The sequence below is a fragment of the Rattus rattus genome, chromosome 3, assembly GCF_011064425.1.
Source record: "Rattus rattus isolate New Zealand chromosome 3, Rrattus_CSIRO_v1, whole genome shotgun sequence".
In the NCBI taxonomy this organism is placed as follows: Eukaryota; Metazoa; Chordata; class Mammalia; order Rodentia; family Muridae; genus Rattus; species Rattus rattus.
Window position 1 is genome coordinate 50,315,381 of NC_046156.1, and position 18,698 is coordinate 50,334,078.

General features: G+C 49.4%; 2 protein-coding genes across 2 annotated transcripts; both read left to right on the plus strand.

Annotated features, from left to right (window-relative positions):
* Positions 1 to 724: 724 nt before the first annotated feature.
* Positions 725 to 4,698, plus strand: LOC116896377 (glutathione S-transferase Mu 6). The gene is made up of 7 exons (XM_032897500.1): positions 725 to 795; positions 1,234 to 1,298; positions 1,584 to 1,665; positions 1,763 to 1,863; positions 2,722 to 2,817; positions 2,903 to 3,013; positions 4,609 to 4,698. The coding sequence occupies exons 1-7, from the start codon at positions 786 to 788 to the stop codon at positions 4,696 to 4,698; spliced, it is 555 nt and encodes a 184-aa protein (XP_032753391.1). The 5' UTR covers positions 725 to 785.
* Positions 4,699 to 12,440: 7,742 nt separating this feature from the next.
* LOC116896379 (glutathione S-transferase Yb-3) lies at positions 12,441 to 17,896 on the plus strand. Its single transcript, XM_032897502.1, has 8 exons — positions 12,441 to 12,585; positions 12,963 to 13,038; positions 13,475 to 13,539; positions 13,819 to 13,900; positions 13,998 to 14,098; positions 15,122 to 15,217; positions 15,302 to 15,412; positions 17,272 to 17,896. Exons 1-8 carry the CDS (start codon positions 12,550 to 12,552, stop codon positions 17,359 to 17,361), a joined length of 657 nt encoding a protein of 218 aa, XP_032753393.1. The 5' UTR covers positions 12,441 to 12,549; the 3' UTR covers positions 17,362 to 17,896.
* The last annotated feature ends 802 nt before the right edge of the window (positions 17,897 to 18,698 follow it).

An 18,698-nucleotide genomic window follows, 5' to 3' on the forward strand; every position in this document is an offset into this window, starting at 1 on the left:
TTTTTTATTCATTTATTGAGATCCGAGCCTCCCTGCATGACAGACTCCCAGAGTGCAGGTGTGAAAAACCAATCTACCAGGAGGAAAGGAGATGGGTAGAACAGGTCCTCTCTGGCCTGTCTCCAGGGATACTGCCGACTTCTTGAGGATCCAGCAGGGGGCAGATGGAAGCAGGCCTGCCAATCAATCACTGCCTTCGGTATCTGAAAGCTTAGACCCGCCTTCTGATGTTAGCTCCTGGGATGATTGGCTTTTACAGTCACAGTGGGTTGGGCTTTATGGTTCCAGGGTTGGTTCCTTTCTGGCTAGCCAGAGCAGCTCCGGAACTATTCTCAGACTCATCAGCTGAGCGTTGCTATCTCGGAGCAGAGTCTTTCCTGACAGTGGCCTGACTGTACAGTCTTCGAGGCTGGATAGGAATCATGCCCGTGACTCTTGGTTATTGGGATATCCGCGGAGTGAGTGAAAAGCTGGGCTACTAGGTGGGAAGGACCCAGGGTCAGAACACAAGGCTCCAGGAGGAAGATTTTCCGTGAGGTTTTCCTTGAGGCCCCCATCTGTGTCTGTCAGAAGGACTCTCAGTCCAAATTCTCCCCTTGCCTTTCTCCCTCTCCTCCGCCTCGCTTCCTCTCTTTTTAGTAAAAGGTGGAAAAAAGCTTCCCTAGAGGAGGTGAAGGATCTCACTAACTGTGACTTTTGTTACCCGCTATCTCCCGCAGCTGGGTCACGCCATCCGCCTGCTCCTGGAATACACAGAAACAAGCTATGAGGAGAAGAGATACGCCATGGGCGACGGTAATGACATTCATTCTTCTGGTCACACTCCTCTCTAACTTCTGTCCACTGGTGCCCAGCATCTTCTTCCTAGTTCTCTGTTTCTTAGCTCTGTGGATCTCCTTCAAATGAACCCAGAGCTTAGATCTTCCAGAAATTTCCTTGAGGGCACAGCTTTGATTTTCAATATAGAATCATGGTTATGACATGCTGGTCCTTTTCTGACTATAATTGGGTGAGGTTTGCCCACTACAGGCCTAGTGCTTCTGTAAGCCTCAATCATGAAAGGCCTATAGCCATCAGAGTGCTATTCACAGGTGCGGCCTTGATTTGAAAGGCTTACTGGGTCAGACTGCATGTTCCCTGCACAAGGGCTCCTGCCCTTGACTTCTTGGGAGGGTTCTGGGGAAGGAGGCTTAGACATGGTGATTCCTGTTCACTTCCTCTTGTCCACCACAGCTCCCGACTATGACAGAAGCCAGTGGCTGAATGAGAAGTTCAAACTGGGCCTGGACTTTCCCAATGTAGGTGCAGGGAAGGGGAGGTTTGGGGAAGGCCTGGTGTTCCCACCTCATCTCCTGGCCTGGCTGAGGGGTTGGGATCAGTGTTTCTGCTCTCCTGCCCCATCCCTGCTGGCTGCAGTGTTTCTGTGATGGGCTGTGTCCCGGCTCTCCCACTCAGTGCACACTGTGCTCATGGAGGGTTTCCCATGGCAGGCACACTGAGTGCCAGGGCCATGTCTGTCCTCACCCAGGGAAGGGATTCAGGTACCCCATAACCCATCTGACCATCCCTGCTTGTCTATCCAGCTGCCCTACTTAATTGATGGGTCACACAAGGTCACCCAGAGCAATGCCATCCTGCGCTACCTTGGTCGCAAGCACAACCTGTGTGAGTGGGGCTGGCTGCAGGGTGGGGGCAGAAGCCATCCCTCTTGGCTTGGCTGGAGCAGGATGCTGAGAGTGGGTCTGTGCTGTGTGTGCTGCAGGTGGGGAGACAGAGGAGGAGAGGATTCGTGTGGACATTTTGGAGAAACAGGTCATGGACACCCGCATTCAGATGGGCACACTCTGCTACAGCCCTGACTTTGTGAGTCCCCACTGTGTGGTATAGGCAGGGTTTGACGAAGGAGTCAAGGAAGGGGCTGTGTTTGTATCCACACCTGTCATCTTTGGAATTTGAACCTGCCCACACTCATTTATCAAGCTCCCCTATCCAGCCAACACTTCTGCTCCCCACACCCCCATTTTGTTGACAAGTAAAACACACCAATTCCGAGAAGTTTTGAGACACACTGTCATGATATCAATGGTTGCAAATTCATTCCAACATGGCAAATTCATGTGTTCAGTTCTTTTCCACTTTGACCTTGACCACTGCCATATACCACCTTGTTCCCAAGGTTGACAAACGAAAGCCAGAGGGGAAAAGATCACGGGTGTTTAGAAATCTACCCAACAGGTTTCTCAGAGCTGATTTCTTAGTAGCAGCAAAACTCAGGGTCTCTTGCTGGAGTTCACGGTCAGCTGGAGAGACACCATCTCTTACACTGTTTAACTGTGTTCACCCTGCTTCAGTTCTGTTCTCGTGCTTTGTAATTGCTCCTTGGAATCGCTTTGTCTCTTCTCTAGAGATTGTTTAATACTCGCCTTTCCTTCTGCTGGACTGCCCTGTACAGACCCTGCTAGCGACCACGGAAGGCAGCCGTGGACTAGACATCAGTCATGACAGAGTCAGGGACAGAGTGGCATTTCCATCTAACTGCCAGGCACCCCTGAGAGAGGAAGCCTGCTACCAAGCAGGAGTCTAATTATTAAAGTGGTGAAGCATTAAATGGTCCAGGCCCAGAATTAGGAAGGTGCCCGCTCCTTTGCATAGCCTGGTGAAGTCACACTTTCTCCCAGGAGACCAGTAATGAGGGTTGTGCCAGCTGTTTTTCTGCTTCAGGAGAAACGGAAGCCTGAGTTCTTGAAGGGCCTCCCAGATCAGCTGAAGCTGTACTCCGAGTTCCTGGGGAAGCAGCCATGGTTTGCAGGGGACAAGGTAAAGAGGGTAACAGGTGGGGAGGAGGAACTGCCACCCTTCCTGGGCTTCCGGATCCCACCTCACTGCCCCTTACTTCCTGCAGATCACCTTTGCAGATTTCCTTGTCTATGATGTCCTTGATCAGCACCGAATGTTTGAACCCAAGTGCCTGGACGCCTTCCCAAACCTGATGGAATTCGTGGCCCGCTTTGAGGTGATGGTCTGATCCCGCTTCCTCTTGGATATCCTTCCCTCCCCCCTTTCCAGGTTGTGTCACCAATCCTGAGTGTTAAAAGAAGAACGATGAGGATCTATTGAGCTCTGACTTTCTACCAGGACCCGTGTTCAGCCTCCTAGAACTGTGGAATCGATTTATCATTGCAACATGCAGGCGACCTGGATAGGATTAGCTGTCACACTGTAGATGAGGAGCCTGAGACTGGGGAGGGAGAGCAGCTTGCTCAACATCCTAGCAGGCGTAGAGCTGTTCTGGGCTTCTGAATGCCTTCAGCTTCCAAAAGCAACATTCAGTTTCTCTTCCCAACTTGTGCCAAAAAGTAAGTAAGGCCTTTGTACAGCTTGGGTTTCGGGCCCAGGACCTGTGGTATGCAGAACACGTGAAGAATGTGTTTCCTCAACCGTTAGGCTGAGAGAAAGGCAGACTGATGCGCAGGACCAAGACATACTCCACGGCCATATTAGATTGGTGCAGTCATTCATGTTGCTGCCCTGTGAAGTACCGTGACTCAGGGCTGTTCCCATGGAAGACTTCACCTTAAGTTCATTTGGTGGGTGTACTCTTTCCACCCTCTCTTCCTCCGTCTCTCATTGTGTCCCTCTATGAAACAAGGTCATATTTTATCCTTATCGAGATGCTTTGGAATTTCCCTCCATATGGGGCCCAGCAGGACATGTAAAGATGTCCCTCCATCCTGGGACAGAGTGAAGCTGGTAGCAGGAGGCTCAACAGACCATGAGACACATGTGATATTAATGACCTCCTGGCCCACACCTCACAGTTAACCACAGGCCGCACTGAACTCTCTGGTTTGACACCAACAAGATGTACTTTTTTTCAGACTTGTATGTTGGAGGCGTTGCTATAGCAACAGATCACGGCCCACTTGACATGAAGGGTCGCGCATCTTCTTTAGTTCCCATGTTCCCATCACCGCGGTTGTAGCCTGCAGGCTCTTGTTCTGAGCACTGAGGGGTGTGGCTCTCTGTTGATCTTTAGACATGACCTGTGCACTCTCCGATGAGGTGTCCTGTATCACGCTCCACTGCATCAGAGCTAGAGATGAGGTTGGTTGGGGCTCAGTGGGATTGTGCTCAGCTCAAGTGGAGACGTGTTAGCCTCAGGTGAGCAGCTGGCGCTGGCCACCCTTGCGTTGCAGTCTCCTCAGCCTTCTCTGCTTACACTCGGGGTTGCTGAATCACTGGGTGGCACCTGGACTCTCTTCCAAGCCACACAAACAAGTTCTCAACCCTTTTGGTTTCCTGGATGCTTACTTCTTTTAATTACAGGCACGCCATTGCAGCCAGCAGTGACAGCGCCCCCTGTGGGAGGCAGGAGGGAGTGCACAGAGAGCAGAGTGGCAGCCCCAGTGCTGGGCTGACTCTTTAAACCATGGGAGAATGGGGAAGTTTCTTAACCTCTGGCACCTCAGCATCCCTGCCGATTGGTGTGATGGCGGGGCTGATTTTGCAGGGTGGTTGGGTGTGTTTTCTCCCTCTGGACTTTAAAGTCTCTCGTGTGTTCCTAGAGCTTGCAGAGCTGAGGTCCTGGTTTCTCCTTCTTCCCTGCAGGGCCTGAAGAAGATCTCTGCCTATATGAAGACCAGCCGCTTCCTTCCAAGTCCTGTGTACTTAAAACAGGCCACGTGGGGCAACAAGTAGGACCCTGCATGGAGGGCCTGTGATGGTAGGGAGGATCTGTCCGCGCCCCTATCGCCCTGGACACTGACTGGGTCACGGCTAGCTTCCAGTAACTGCTCTACATCAGTCTTCCCATTTTTTTCTGTCTTTTCATTCTTTCCCTCTACAAGACCTCCTTGTTCCCCCCTTTGACTCAAGCCTCCAGTGTCAGCTCCCTGCCCTCAGCAAAGTCCTTTTCTCCCCTTGTTTCTTTCTGTCATGTTTCTAACATCTTTCACTGAGCTTTGAGCACCTTAACCCGAAGACCCATTCTCCCCAGAAGGCAGACTCGGCCTCCAGAGTGGGATGGCCTAGCGTTGTTTGCTCTCTAGTAAAGTATTACCCACACTTGCCCTGTGTCCTGTCTTATTGCCTGTAATCTCAGCAGTGACTAAGGTGATGTGACTGGGTGGTCTTTGCTCTGTGATTCACAAGGATGACTAGGCGATAGGGACACGGAGTCGGGGTGGGAGTGGGCTCTCAGGTAGTCAGGATGTCTGATCATGCAGGGGCTGGAAACATGGCGGATCTATTACGAGCACTTCCTTTCTTGTATAAGGCCTGGATTTGGTTCCCACTACCCACATGGTGGCCCACAATGAGTCTGTAATCCCAGCTCCAGGGAATCTGATGCCTGTTTGGGCTGTCACACACACACACACACACACACACACACACACACACACACACACACACACACACATGTAAATCTTTTTAAAAAGAAAGAGATTATCGGGCTGGAGAGATGGCTCAGTGGTGAAGAGTCACTCTTCCAGAGGTCCTGAGTTCAAGTCCCCACAACCACATGGTGGCTCACAACCATCTGTAATGGGATCTGATGCCCACCTCTGGTCTGAAGACAGCTACAGTGCACTTATATATAATAAATAAATAAATATATTTTAAAAAGAGATTATGATGTGCCCTGACGGTGTCCACCTGGGGTTCTTATAGGAAGGTACTCCTTCTGTACCAGTATTTCTCAGTCGTCATCCTGCAGGGTGCATGTGGTTCAGTCATTGGCTATGCTCACCTGAGTCTTGCTTCAGAGGGGTGCCAGGCAGATGGGCAGAGGGTGAACAGTCAGTCATCAGGTTCTACGTGTACCCTCACGTGGAAGTCATCTGTCTTTCCAAGATGTTTTGCTAGAAACTTTCCTTTCTCTTGGTGATTCTGTTGTGGGAATCTTCAAAAACAAACAAACAAACAATAAAAAAATCCTTAATCATCAGCTCGCCGAGGGAGGCGCCTGGCCTTGCTGATACATATGGCAGTGTCTAGCGTGTTAAAGTTTGAGAAATTGTGAACATCTGCTTTTAGAGATGCTTGTGCTAGTGTTTGGTTTAGTCCTTTGTGCAGGTCAAACCATGGACATAAGCATGGTTTCTGAGAAAACAGAGATTTTTATGTGGAGATGTTGCAGTCTGACCCAGAAGCCCTCTCTTGCCTAAGCACTAAGGAGGTGCAGCTGCCCCTGAGTGGCTGGAGGTGGGCAGGTCTACTTTCCTAAGCCCCAGAGCAGCAGTGTGTGATTAGAGGTGCTGTCAGGTCACCCACAGAGGAGCTAGACTCACTGAAGACACGTCCTTTGATGGAGGCTAGATCGTGGATTCTGGCCTTTGTCAAGCACTTCTTGTGAGACCTACCTGTAACTTGGAAAATGTCGGAGGATGGCCCTGCTGGGCATTGTCCTTGTGCCAAGTCTGATACAGCAGTTAAGAAATAAACGCTCCTAGGCAGATGTGAAGGTCACTGTGAAATAGGTGATTAATTAAAAGGTAAAGTTTATAAGAGCTCATTGAAGAGAGATGCTTATTAATCTGGTAAGATCAAAATCCTTTATGCTGAACTTTATTAAACAACATCTTAAACAGAGATGCAACAAAAACATCAGGAAAAAGATAAGTTAATAGAAGTATAAAAAGGTTAAGTAGACAGAAATATTAACCCATATTAATACTACTATCAGTGTATATCAGAAGTTAGAAAATGTTTTCCAATAGTTCCTAGCTGTGTCCGAGTGCGTGAGCATGTACGTGCATGTGCATGCGTGTGCGTGTGTGCCTGTGTTTGCCGGCATGTGGAAGTCAGTGGTTGCTATTAGGTATCTCCCCAAGCTCGCTCTCTCTCTTACTTTTAGAAACAAGATCTCTCACTAAGCCAGGCTCTCGTTGGTTTGGCTAGGCTGTCTATAGAACAAGTTCAGAGAGTTTCCATCTCCCCAGCTCCGGGAGTATAAATGCATATCACAGCCCTTGGTTTGACCTGTGCAAAGGACTAAACTCATGTCTGTGCTTGCATGGTACACAAGTAGTCTACAGACGGAGTCACATCCCCATCCTCTCCTGGATCTTCTCGATACCCCTGCTGGCTGTCCAACTCTACACAATGAATCCAGTCCGCTGTGTTCTATAGGACACACCTACACACAGGTCACTGTGCTAAGGAGAAGACTAAATAACTCCAGCCTGGGCAAGAACTTGAGTAGACTTTTTTTTCTAGAGGGGATGTACAATTGTAAATAAGCACATAAAAGTTGCCCCAAAGCACTAATCATTGGCCTCATCCATCAGATTTCCCACTGTCAAGTAGCAAGTGATGGATGACTCCATTATGTGGAGTGACTGGAAGGCCTTGTCTTGTTCCTAGTAATATAAAATGCTACAGCCGCTGTGAAAATTAGACTGTTAGAAATCAGTTCCAAAGACAGAAGAGAAGAAGAAGGAGGAGGAGGAGGAGGAAGAGAAGGAGGAGGAGGAGGAGGAAGAGGAGGAAGAAGAGGAGGAAGAGGAGCAGCAGCAGCAGCAACAACAATAACAATAACAACAACCACAACGTGACATATCAATTCCTTTTCTGGGTTTATATTTGAAGTAATTTGAAAACACACACACATATACATATATGTTATGTGTGTATGTATGTATGTGCGTGGGGGCACATGTGCTTAGGCAGAATATTGTGATTGTCAGGGGTGTGGCAGAGACTGATTTCACTTCTTGATGGCTAAGAGGCAGAGAATGTGACATGAAGGGGCCCCAGGCTATACATCTGCAGGGACCTGTCCCCAGTTCATCTTCTCTCGTGGGGAGAGTCCAGGGGATTGGGCAGCCCTAGCGAGTCTCTCAGGGTCTCAGCCTTGTCCATCTGTGGCTCCTCCACTCACTAGGGTGCTTCTTCTTTGTTGGGTTCTAGGGTTTGAGAGGAGAAGGGGGCTTAAGAGAGAAGTATTGAGTCAAATTAACCTTCAGGCAAAAGCCTTATCAACACCGGAGGGAAGGGAGGAGACAGTGGGGTTTGTTCTTTAAGTTCCCCATGAGAACAACTGGGAGGAGAAGGGTATGATAGGAGAAAGTGGGTTTAAGGTCAGCTGGTACCACCCAACTAAACTAAATGGGACTGTGCAGTTCTGTATTTCTTTTTGAAAAGTCCCAAGGACATTTCTGGATAAGGGCTTTTGGAAGAACAGAGGGCATAGTTAATTTGCGATAGGAAAGTGGTTACTTGCAGCGCTCTGTGTAGGACTACGCTATCTGGAAGGGCCCTGTGGGAGGTGGGAGGGAGAGCCAGGTTCCTGCCCATGTGCTCTGCCTCATGCTCTTGTCCTTAGATAAAGTCATAATTCAGATATGGAACGGAGGGAGAGAAAACAAGCGAAAACCAAGGCAGGAGCTTCCTCTGTGCAGCTGAGGCAGAGGTCGTCGAAGTACAGTTTGCTATGGCACTCACAAGATCATCTAAAACGGTGCCATCTTTTTTTTAAGGTTTATTTATTTATTTGTTTGTTTATTTTAAGCATACTGTAGCTGTCTTCAGACACATCAGAAGAGGGCATTAGATCTCATTACAAATGGTTATAAGCCACCGTGTGGATGCTGGGATTTGAACTTAGGACCTCTGGAAGAACAGGCTTAACCATGGAGCCATCTCTCCAGCCCCAAATGGTGCCATCTTGTGCTACAGTGTACCAAGGACAGTATGTGTGATTGGGCTGATGGCAGGTTGTGGGAGACTGTGGCCAAACCCTGGGTTTATCTGAGGTAAAGAACTAAATGTCTGTCATTATTGTGCGGGCCGCACATGTGTGAGCTTCAGCTGAAATAGCAAAACAGCTGTCTCACACCTGAGATTCTGAGAATCCAGTGGTTGCTCAGTCCATGGTTCATGATCCAGTGTTGGAAACATGGAAATGTTGGTTCTGACATCAGTGAAGAAATCGGTGGCAGAAGCATGGAGGAACTACACCTCTGTATGCATTCCAGTCACAAGAGGACCGATTTTCTTCTCAAATGGGTGTTTCCTCTCTGAATCTCTTTCCACAATTTACTCCTAAACCTGGAACTGAAAGGAAAAATACCTATGACCACTGATCACTTTATTCCAGGTGAGGTACTCACACCCTACATCCTTGGGTCAAATGAATCAAACGAACATTTCCACAAGCGAATAGAGTTACCTGTCCCATTGGACAGACGAGGAAGCCAGCCATAGAGATTCAGTCACTTGCTCAGGAACCTGCTACTACTGATGGCTGGGCAGGGCTTCTCTGTTGGTCTCTGAATTCTGAGGCTAGCAGACAGTGAATATCCCTGTTGTGAATCACGGGAAAGGCCTCAGGTCATTGCATAGCTGTGTTTCCCACTCCACAGAGAGCATTCATATTCCCGCTGCAGACTCAAATCTTAATGACTCAAATCCCAATGGGAGTAACAGAGACCCAAGGGATATAGTTGTGCTAGATTTGAATAGACACGTAGAAGACCCAGTTGGAAGAATTTGTGTGTGTGCATGCACACACACAAACACACACACATACACACACGTGCACACACATGTGGAGGGTGTGGCAAGCTGTCAGGGGTTCTCTTCCACTTTTCACCTTAGGGTCTCTACCTGAATCTGGTAGCTCAGCTCATGTTTCCGATGGACTTTTAGCTGGCAAGCTCCAGTCATGCTCCTGTCTCCACTCCTCAATGCTACGGATTCATGTAACCTATACCTAGCTTGTTACATGGACCCCAGGATTAGAACTCAGGTCCTCATGTTGTACAGCAAACACTCTTAATCCCTGGACCATCTTCCCCAGTCCCCCAGTTGGAAGACTGGAATCCTGACGTTAAATGGGGGCAGTTTCCTTCCCTCTCAAGCTTTTCTTCATTCTCTGGGTGGCTTGTTTTATATCTGGGAGATGAGGTTATGTACTTATTGTCATTGATACTCAGTGACTATTTATATATGAAGCACAGTGAGCTATGCGGATGGCTTTCCATCCAGTGACTAAGTACAGCAGAGAGCAGGAGGCAAACAAGTCATGGCACCACCTGGCTCCCGGGAAGCCCAATAGCTTTTACTTTCACAGCTCGTCACGGGACCTCGAGTTCACTTGATGTGTACAGAAGCTACTCTGTTAGATGTTTGGGGACCAGAGGCATCAGCACAACAGGTTTGCAGTCTGGAGTCTTCTCTACATCAAATGCTCCTTTCTCAGAGTCTCTTTGGCTCTGGTTGTGAAGCAGGAATAATAGCACTGGTGGTTGTGCAAACCTTACCATGGCCATGAGAAGGATGGAGCGGAGAGCCGAGGGCTGCAGGTCAACGCCCGCTGTTTCTTGATAACTGTCAGCTGTAGGTCTCTGAACACTGTAGAAATCATCTGAGCAGGCTCTCTGGTAAGATGGAGCAAACACTCCTACTGTCTCTTTGCACGGCCCTCTGTAGCAGGGCTGGATATGAGGTAGCTTTGGGACTCAGTGAGGTTGGCCTGAGGCTCCACACAGAGCAGGTCGGACCTCTACTTTCAGGAGAATGATGAGAGCTGGCTCAGCATCCCAAGCTGGCCCTCCTCCCCTGGTGCATTTGATCCAGGGCTTGCTGGGTCACTGGCTCAGGTCTGGGCCCTCGGTCCTGCTGCACTGGCCTGTTGTGGATGTCCTTGTCCTGTTACAGGAGGTTTCTGTGTAAACCAGCAAGGAGGATGTTCCCTGTGAGAAAGGATCGTGTCTGTGAAGGCGAGGAGTGACAGGGTCTCCTATGGGAAGACAGGAGGGGACTGGGCAGAGAGGGCACCGAATGGGAACCCTGAAGTCTCAGTAGCCATTGTTCCCTGCTGCGCTGGCACCATCTCACCTGTTCTCTGGTCCCTGCCCCATTCTTGCTTCAGTTCCTTCTTTTCTTTCAACTGAGTGGTCTCCTGAAGTGACCGTCCCTGAGGCTGGCTTTGCTGTCCTGCCTGGCAGTGGCTGTGCCGTGCTGAGGAGCTGGGGAAGCCCAATTCCATCGTCTTTAGGCTCTGGACTTGCAACTCGCATGTTACAGAGACACACAGTTTACCCCAGGGAGGTCCCTGCCTGGCACCGTCTGGTCCCCATAAGGCTTGAGTCACACTTGCTTTGACTGCCATCAGCTTCCACCATTGCATCTAAGGACTGCCTGGTGACCCTGATAGAGCCTGGTTCACAGGGACACTAGTGGACTAAGAAGGACACCCCCAGTGCAGGCAGCCTTCATGGGGTCTCTAGAACACGAAAGGTACCTTTTGTGACTGGAACCTTGTCCATTCCACAATATTATTGAGATTTACAAGTTAATAAAAGTTAGTCTAAAAAATACCAGTGCAATGGTATCTCAAATTAGGGCAGGTTTCCTCACCATCAGCTTCTTTTTTATATAGCCAACTAAAACCAACATAAACATAAAACAGGTTTTAAAGAATCAAGATCCGAGTTGGTGAGTCCTAAAAAAGAGACAGGTATGGTGCGCCATGCCCTTACTCTCAGCCCTCGGGAGCTGAGGCAGGAGAACTAAAGCTAATCCATAGCCAGCCTGGGTTACACTGAGTGCCAAGGCCAGCCTCTGAAGTCATCTCCACAAAGAAAAGGATAAAGAAGAAACATAGGACAAAGAACTCTTGTTCCTTGGGAACTGGGGACAAGGCTTTCAAGGCTCTTTCAAGAGAAACATGTTCCATTATTGTCAGCAGTTACAAGCCCACGTGAATGCCTGGCTGGGCGTCAGCACGACAGAGTCGATGATCGATTACAGTTCCTCCAGGCTCTCACGCACCCCCAGGGTGGTGTTGGTGGGAAAGAAAATGGAGGAATCTTGGTTATGAGCTTTTGCACTCATGCTAGAAAGAGTCAAAGGTAGGGGTGGGGGAAGACAAGGAGACAGGGAACGGCAGGCTAGGGGGACGGAGGTTAGGGGAGGGCACCTGAACAAGGGAGCAGCGACGACGGAATTCAGGCGATAGGTGTGTACCTTTCCTTTTTTGAATTTTTTCAAAGATTAATATTATATCACATTAAAAAAACAGAAAAGAATGGATATATTTACCATGTGACCCAGGATACATGCACACACACCTAACTGAAATGAGTTTCGTCAGAAAAATTTGCATGAATATATTTGCATTATCATGGTTCTCAGTTCTCCATTCTTCAAGTATTCACAGTATAAGAGACAATTTTGCCCTCAGGATACATTTGTCAAGGTTCTAGGCCTTCTGAATGCTGCTGACATCCAGACTAGAGAGTAGAAAGCAGCAGCCCTAAAGCCCAGCAGAACTGCTTAACAAGCTAGCAAATGTAGCCCCGCCTTCTGCTTTGGCACCACCCCAAGCCACCTCCATAACAACGTCTGAGCTCAAGCAACCTTGGCTCTAACGAGTTTCTGCAGGGCGGGTCTGGCCTTGCTCCTCGACGCTGGTATTGGCTGGAACTGGGGGCGGGGAAAGGCGGTCTGAAGACCTGACAGAGTGAAGCCAGTCTGTTTCTGGCAGCTCTCGGAGCAGTCGAGGCTAGATTGACGCAGCCTGTCCGTTCAGACCCCAGCACCATGCCCATGACACTGGGTTACTGGGACATCCGTGGGGTGAGTGAGGGGTCCAAGGTGCAAGAATAAATGTAGTCAATGGAGGCATGCTCTTGCAGGGGGTGTGTGTGTGTGTGTGTGTGTGTGTGTGTGTGTGTGTGTGTGTGTGTGTGTGTGTGGGCACACACGCTTGTATCCCCACCCCCAATGCGCCTTGCAAGTATATTCGTTCTATCCATGGACGTAGTGAATGGGGGGTAAAGAGAATGGCGACTCGTCTAGAGGAGGGTAAAGAACCTCACCATCTCCTGTCATCTCTCTTTTTTTTTCTTTTATTATTTTCAGAGCTGGGGACCGAACCCAGGGCCTTGCGCTTGCTAGGCAAGCGCTCTACCACTGAGCTAAATCCCCAACCCCTCTCCTGTCATCTCTTACAGCTAGCGCATGCCATCCGCCTGCTCCTGGAATACACAGACTCGAGCTATGAGGAGAAGCGATACACCATGGGAGACGGTGACTGCATCCTTCCTAGTCTGATCCCTGCCCGACTCCTGCCCATTGTTGCCCAGCAACCGGCACCCAGCTCTCCAACCCCATCACTCAGTTCTGCCTCTTTTTGTTGGACTTATAATATGCCCCTTCCAAAACCCTTGATGGTGTGGTGTGACTTACCAATGAACGATGCTAAGGAAAGATTTGAAAATACTCTGTATTTATAACTGGGCTCCATCCCTCTAGCAATTGGCTAAGTCTTTCATAAGCTTTAGTGATGAGGGAGCTCACAGCCCTTACAAACATCTTCATCCTTGAAAGCTTGCAGTGTGACTTCGTGAGTCAGCTTGCAGGTGTACTGCCTTGGAGAGTCTTGTCTCTGAGTCCTTGGGAAAGTCTTGGGAAAGGGGTTTGAACACATGGGTCCTTTGATTTCATATTATCTTGTTCACCACAGCTCCCGACTTTGACAGAAGCCAGTGGCTGAATGAGAAGTTCAAACTGGGCCTGGACTTCCCCAATGTAGGTGCAGGGGAGGGGAGGTTTGGAGATGGTGGTGGTGTCCCTATTCACACAGACAAGGAGGTCTGGATTAGTTCTTTGACTTATCTATCCACCCTGGTTGTCCACACCATCTTTCTGTGATGGGCTGTACCCCAGCTCTTCCATTCAGTGAGCATGTCTTCATAGAAGGCTTTCCATGCCAGGCACACTGAGTGCCAGGCCCGATGTCTGTCCTCACCCAAGGAAGGAATTCTGGGATCTCATATCCCATCTGACTGTCCCTGCTTGTCCATCCAGCTGCCCTACTTAATTGATGGGTCACACAAGATCACCCAGAGCAACGCCATCCTGCGCTATCTTGGCCGCAAGCACAACCTGTGTGAGTGGGACCTCTGCAGGGGTGGGGGACAATGGCCACCCGCTGGGCTTGACTAGGTTGGCATGTTGAGAGTGGGTCTGTGCTGTGATTTTCACAGGTGGGGAGACAGAAGAGGAGAGGATTCGTGTGGACATTCTGGAGAATCAGCTCATGGACAACCGCATGGTGCTGGCGAGACTTTGCTATAACCCTGACTTTGTGAGTCCTACTCTGGGCTGCCTGAGGTGGGGGCACTGGAACGTGGACTCTTGCCTTCTCATCCGCTCTGTGTGGTTAGCATCTAAACTTCTTAGAGCTGCTCACCTACAGACGATGTTCTGAACTGCTGGCAGAGTCATGGTGGCACAGCGTGGAGGCCGAGACAGAAGGTTAAGGCCTTCCTGAGTACACTGTCTCAAAGTCAAAAACACCGAAATGAAACCAACCTCTACACACACACACACACACACACACACACACACACACGCACGCCAACAGAGTGACCCTCAATCCTCCGAGGTTTGTCACACTTACAATGAACTTCAGCAACCAGAGCGAACAGTCCACAGTCCAGGGTCGGTCGCTGGGTAGTAAACACTGTGCTTACAGTCTCTCTGCCCTGGGATTTGGCTTAAATCATCACGGCTTCTACAGTACAGTACAGAGAGAAAAAGTGGCGTAACCTGGAAATGGATGGGAGCCATCGCCTGGGGACTCCTCCCAACCAGATTCCCAGAGCCATGTCTGGGATGTCCATAGTGATAAGTACGCATTCCCAAGAGTCAGTTCACAGCTGATCAAGTCCCTCCTCGCCACATCTCCTTTCTCCCACTCACTTCATCTTTTTGAAAACGCACCAGAGTCCTACCGTTCTCCTTCCTGTCACTTCACTGTGTAGGACATTCTTTCCCAGAGTGCTTTAGTTATTTGCTTCTTTGACGCACACAGCTCTGAGTGTGACCCACAGGAGTTGTTCTGAGCATCTGTGGGGAGTCTCAGGGACCACTTGTTCCTGTGTGGCTTCTTATCACCTCTGTTATTGGACCTGGTGCCCGTAGGACTCTAATCAATAGCCATAATAAATTAATAATAGTGACATAGTAAATTAAAGCAGAATTAACCCAGGCCCAGTCTCGGGAAGGTGGCCGCATCTCTGCCCAGATGGGGCCTTTGTAGCCCTGTGAGGCCAGCCTATGCCCAGAATCTTGTGACTGAGGGTGGTCACAGTGCTTTCTGCTTTAGGAGAAGCTGAAGCCAGGGTACCTGGAGCAACTGCCTGGAATGATGCGGCTTTACTCCGAGTTCCTGGGCAAGCGGCCATGGTTTGCAGGGGACAAGGTAAAGGGGTGGGGGTGGGGGCAGGAGCTTCCCTTCCTTGCCAGGTGACCAGATTCAAACACCCTCACCCACGGCCTCCCACAGATCACTTTTGTGGATTTCATTGCTTACGATGTTCTTGAGAGGAACCAAGTGTTTGAGGCCACGTGCCTGGACGCGTTCCCAAACCTGAAGGATTTCATAGCGCGCTTTGAGGTAACGGACGCTTTAAATCCTTGTTCTTCTTTGAGGTCCTCCCTTCCCCACTTTTCGTGAAAGGCCCTTAGCCCTGAAACTGAGCTTAAGATCAGCAAAACCAGTAGCATTTATTGAGCACTTGCTTTTTGACTCAGCATACTTTATCTACTGGGTAAAATTTATCATGACAACCAACTGCAGGGCAGATTGCATTATGAGTCCCATTGGACGGATAAAGAAACAGACAGACTATAGAGGGTAAGTCACTTACAAGTAGAGGTTGTGCCCAGCTCCCTGTGGCTACTAAGGTCAGCAAGGAGTAGATCTTTCCTATGTTGTGTCAAAAGGAAGAGCCTCAGGTCCCTGTGCTCCAGGTTACGCAGTCCAGGAAGCTGTGGAAAAGGCAGGAATGGTAGGAGTGTATAAGCCACAGGTGTTCAGAGAGGTAGGCGTGGTGGGATTTGTGTCAAATAGCCACACATGTAGACAATACTCACACTTGGTCTTCAGAAAGCTTCGCTCAGGTTTATTCCCATCTGAGCACAGCCAAACCCCAGGGATGTTTGTGGTGCTAGATGTGAGAGTGTACGTGGGTCCTATTCAGGGTTTTATCTGAAAGAGTTATACGGCATAGGGCCTTTCTTCCCTTTCTTTTCCCCAGGTCTCCATGAAGCCATTCCTACAATGTATTCATATATGTATTTCAACTCCTATTCGCTGGCCTCCGCCTCTGTATGAGGCTCAGTATCAGACCCAATGACACATGGAAAGAACTCCATTCAGAGACCGAGTATAGCAGAGAGCAGTGGGCAGAACGGGCATAGAATGACCTGGGTGCTGGAAATCTCAGCTTGCCTCTCACTGTATAGCTAGTCATGAGTCCCCCAGAGTCTACTAAACACCCACGGAATACTCCTTCAGAGATTTGGGGATGACAGGCATTAGAACAACAGGCTTGTAGTCTGGGATCTTGTCCCTCTATCAAGCGATGCATCTTCTCAGCTAGCTTCATGAGCTTTGAGTCCAGTCCTCACCCAGTGGCCCTGAAAGAGGGCAGAGCTGGTGTGGCCATGATAGGAAGAACCCGGCTCCTTGATTGGAGTCAGCTGTAGGTCTCTGAACACTGTTGAAATCATCTGAGCAGGCTCTCCTGGTAAGATGGAGTAAACACTCCTACTGGCTCTTTGCACGGCCCTCTGTAGCAGGGCTGGGTATGAGGTAGCTTTGGGACTCAGTGAGGTTGGCCTGAGGCTCCACACAGAGCAGGTCGGACCTCTACTTTCAGTAGAACGATTAGAGCCGGCTCAGCATCCCAAGCTGGCCCTCCTCCCCTGGTGCATTTGATCCAGGGCTTGCTGGGTCACTGGCTCAGGTCTGGGCCCTCGTTCCTGCTGCACTGGCCTGTTGTGGATGTCCTTGTCCTGTTACAGGAGGTTTCTGTGTAAACCAGCAAGGAGGATGTTCCCTGTGAGAAAGGATCGATCATGTCTGTGAAGGCGAGGAGTGACAGGGTCTCCTGTGGGAAGACAGGAGGGGACTGGGCGGAGAGGGAACAGAATGGGAGCTGTAGAGCCAGCGTGACTCAGGTCCTGTCCCATGGACTAGCTGTGCAAGCAGGAGGAAGCCACATAACCACTATGGACCTCAGCCCCTCTGCTGACATGTAGGCCCAGTGAGACTCACCTTGGAAGATGGATTGGGATTCCTGTCATAATCTACAGCGGGCACAATCCCGATGCCCAGGCATCTTTTATAGGCAACATTTTAGAAGCAGCTGAGGATTTCCCTTTCTAGAACTCTAATACTAGAGCCTACAGAGAAAGCTGTTCCTGGAGTGGGGCCCCTGACCTGACCTCCTGCTCTGCCCTCACTCACAGGGCCTGAAGAAGATCTCCGACTACATGAAGTCCAGCCGCTTCCTCCCAAGACCTGTGTTCACGAAGATGGCTATTTGGGGCAGCAAGTAGGACCCTGACAGGGTGGCCTTAGGAGAAAGATACCAAATCTCCTGGGTTTGCCAGGAGCCCTAAGGAGCGGGCAGGATTCCTGAGCCCCAGAGCCACGTTTTCTTCCTTCCTTCCATTCCAGTCCCCAAGCCTTACCAGCTCTCATTTTTCGGTCATCAAATCCCTGCCCAACACAGGCTCTTAAAAGCCCTAGCAACTCCTTTCCATTAGCAAAATAGCCTTCTAAAGTTAAAGTGCCCCGCCCCCACCCCTCGAGCTCATGTGATTGGATAGTTGGTTCCCAACGTGTGATTATTTTGGGCAGGTGCAGGCTCTCTGGCAGATGGGGTCTATCTGGAGACAGTAGATTGCTAGCAGCTTTGACCACTGTAGCCAAGCCCCTTTTCTTGCTGTTTCCTGAGACAAGCTATGAGCAAGGTGTGCTGTGTCCCCAGCGCTTGTCACTGCATCTGTAACCCGCTCCTATCGCTCTTTCTTCCTGCTGCTGTGAGCTGTACCTCCTGACCACGAACCAGAATAAATCCTTCTCCCCTTAGGTTGTTTTTCTTTGGTCTTTTGTCACACCGACAGACAGCCGATGAGAAGCCTGATCCCAGTGGATTCATAACCCCTTGTAGATGATACTGAAGGCTGTGGTCCTTCTGAGGTCTCTAGGTCAAAAGCCAGAGGGGAGACCTGCCTTGTGGTACTTCGAATCCTTTTATGTACTTTGTTAGTGTAAAGTTTGTCTATTCAGACGTCTCCTTCACCGGTTCTCCATTTGCATCTGGTACTCCTGAAGCAATTTAAAACAACCCAGAAGAGCAAGCTCTAGGACAGCCAGTATTTCAACGATCCCCATCCATGGTTCCAGAAAGAGCTGGTTCCTGGATAGGCATTCAGGCCCAGGTTCTATTGGGAGAACATGGCTACTTGACAAAGACCTCTTATCCAAAAATAATATAGCCAGAAAGATACCTTACCAAACAAATCAAGGCTTAAACAGGCGTTTCCTAAAAGTCAATATCCAGGTAAACAATTAACCTGTAAAAGGACAACAAGCACCATTGTTGTTAATTGTAGTTGTTAATTATCAGAGTCATTGTAAACACTATTATATTCTAACACAGGCCAACCAAAATGGCTAAGATCCAACGGGCTGACAATAGCTGGTAATTTATGAAGTAGTGAAACTTGTGTAATGCTGTGAGCATAATCCCGTTGGAGCATTGACAATGTCAATTAAGGTTGAGCAAGTAGTGACCTCTTACCTGGGACTGTCCCCAACCGGAATGAAGGCTTTTGACTTCCAGAAGCTGTGAAAGACTTGAGCAAGAATGTGGGAAAGTGCTTACTTT

What these genes read in the sequence shown, in the direction of transcription:
- LOC116896377 (XM_032897500.1), top strand. An exon ending in TGGTCGCAAGCACAACCTGT is followed by an intron (nt 1,666 to 1,762) that starts GTGAGTGGGGCT and finishes TGTGTGCTGCAG; the next exon opens with GTGGGGAGACAGAGGAGGAG. An exon ending in CATGGTTTGCAGGGGACAAG is followed by an intron (nt 2,818 to 2,902) that starts GTAAAGAGGGTA and finishes TACTTCCTGCAG; the next exon opens with ATCACCTTTGCAGATTTCCT.
- LOC116896379 (XM_032897502.1), top strand. Translation starts at nt 12,550, where the DNA reads ATGCCCATGACACTGGGTTACTGGGACATCCGTGGG. An exon ending in GTTACTGGGACATCCGTGGG is followed by an intron (nt 12,586 to 12,962) that starts GTGAGTGAGGGG and finishes CATCTCTTACAG; the next exon opens with CTAGCGCATGCCATCCGCCT. An exon ending in CATGGTTTGCAGGGGACAAG is followed by an intron (nt 15,218 to 15,301) that starts GTAAAGGGGTGG and finishes GGCCTCCCACAG; the next exon opens with ATCACTTTTGTGGATTTCAT.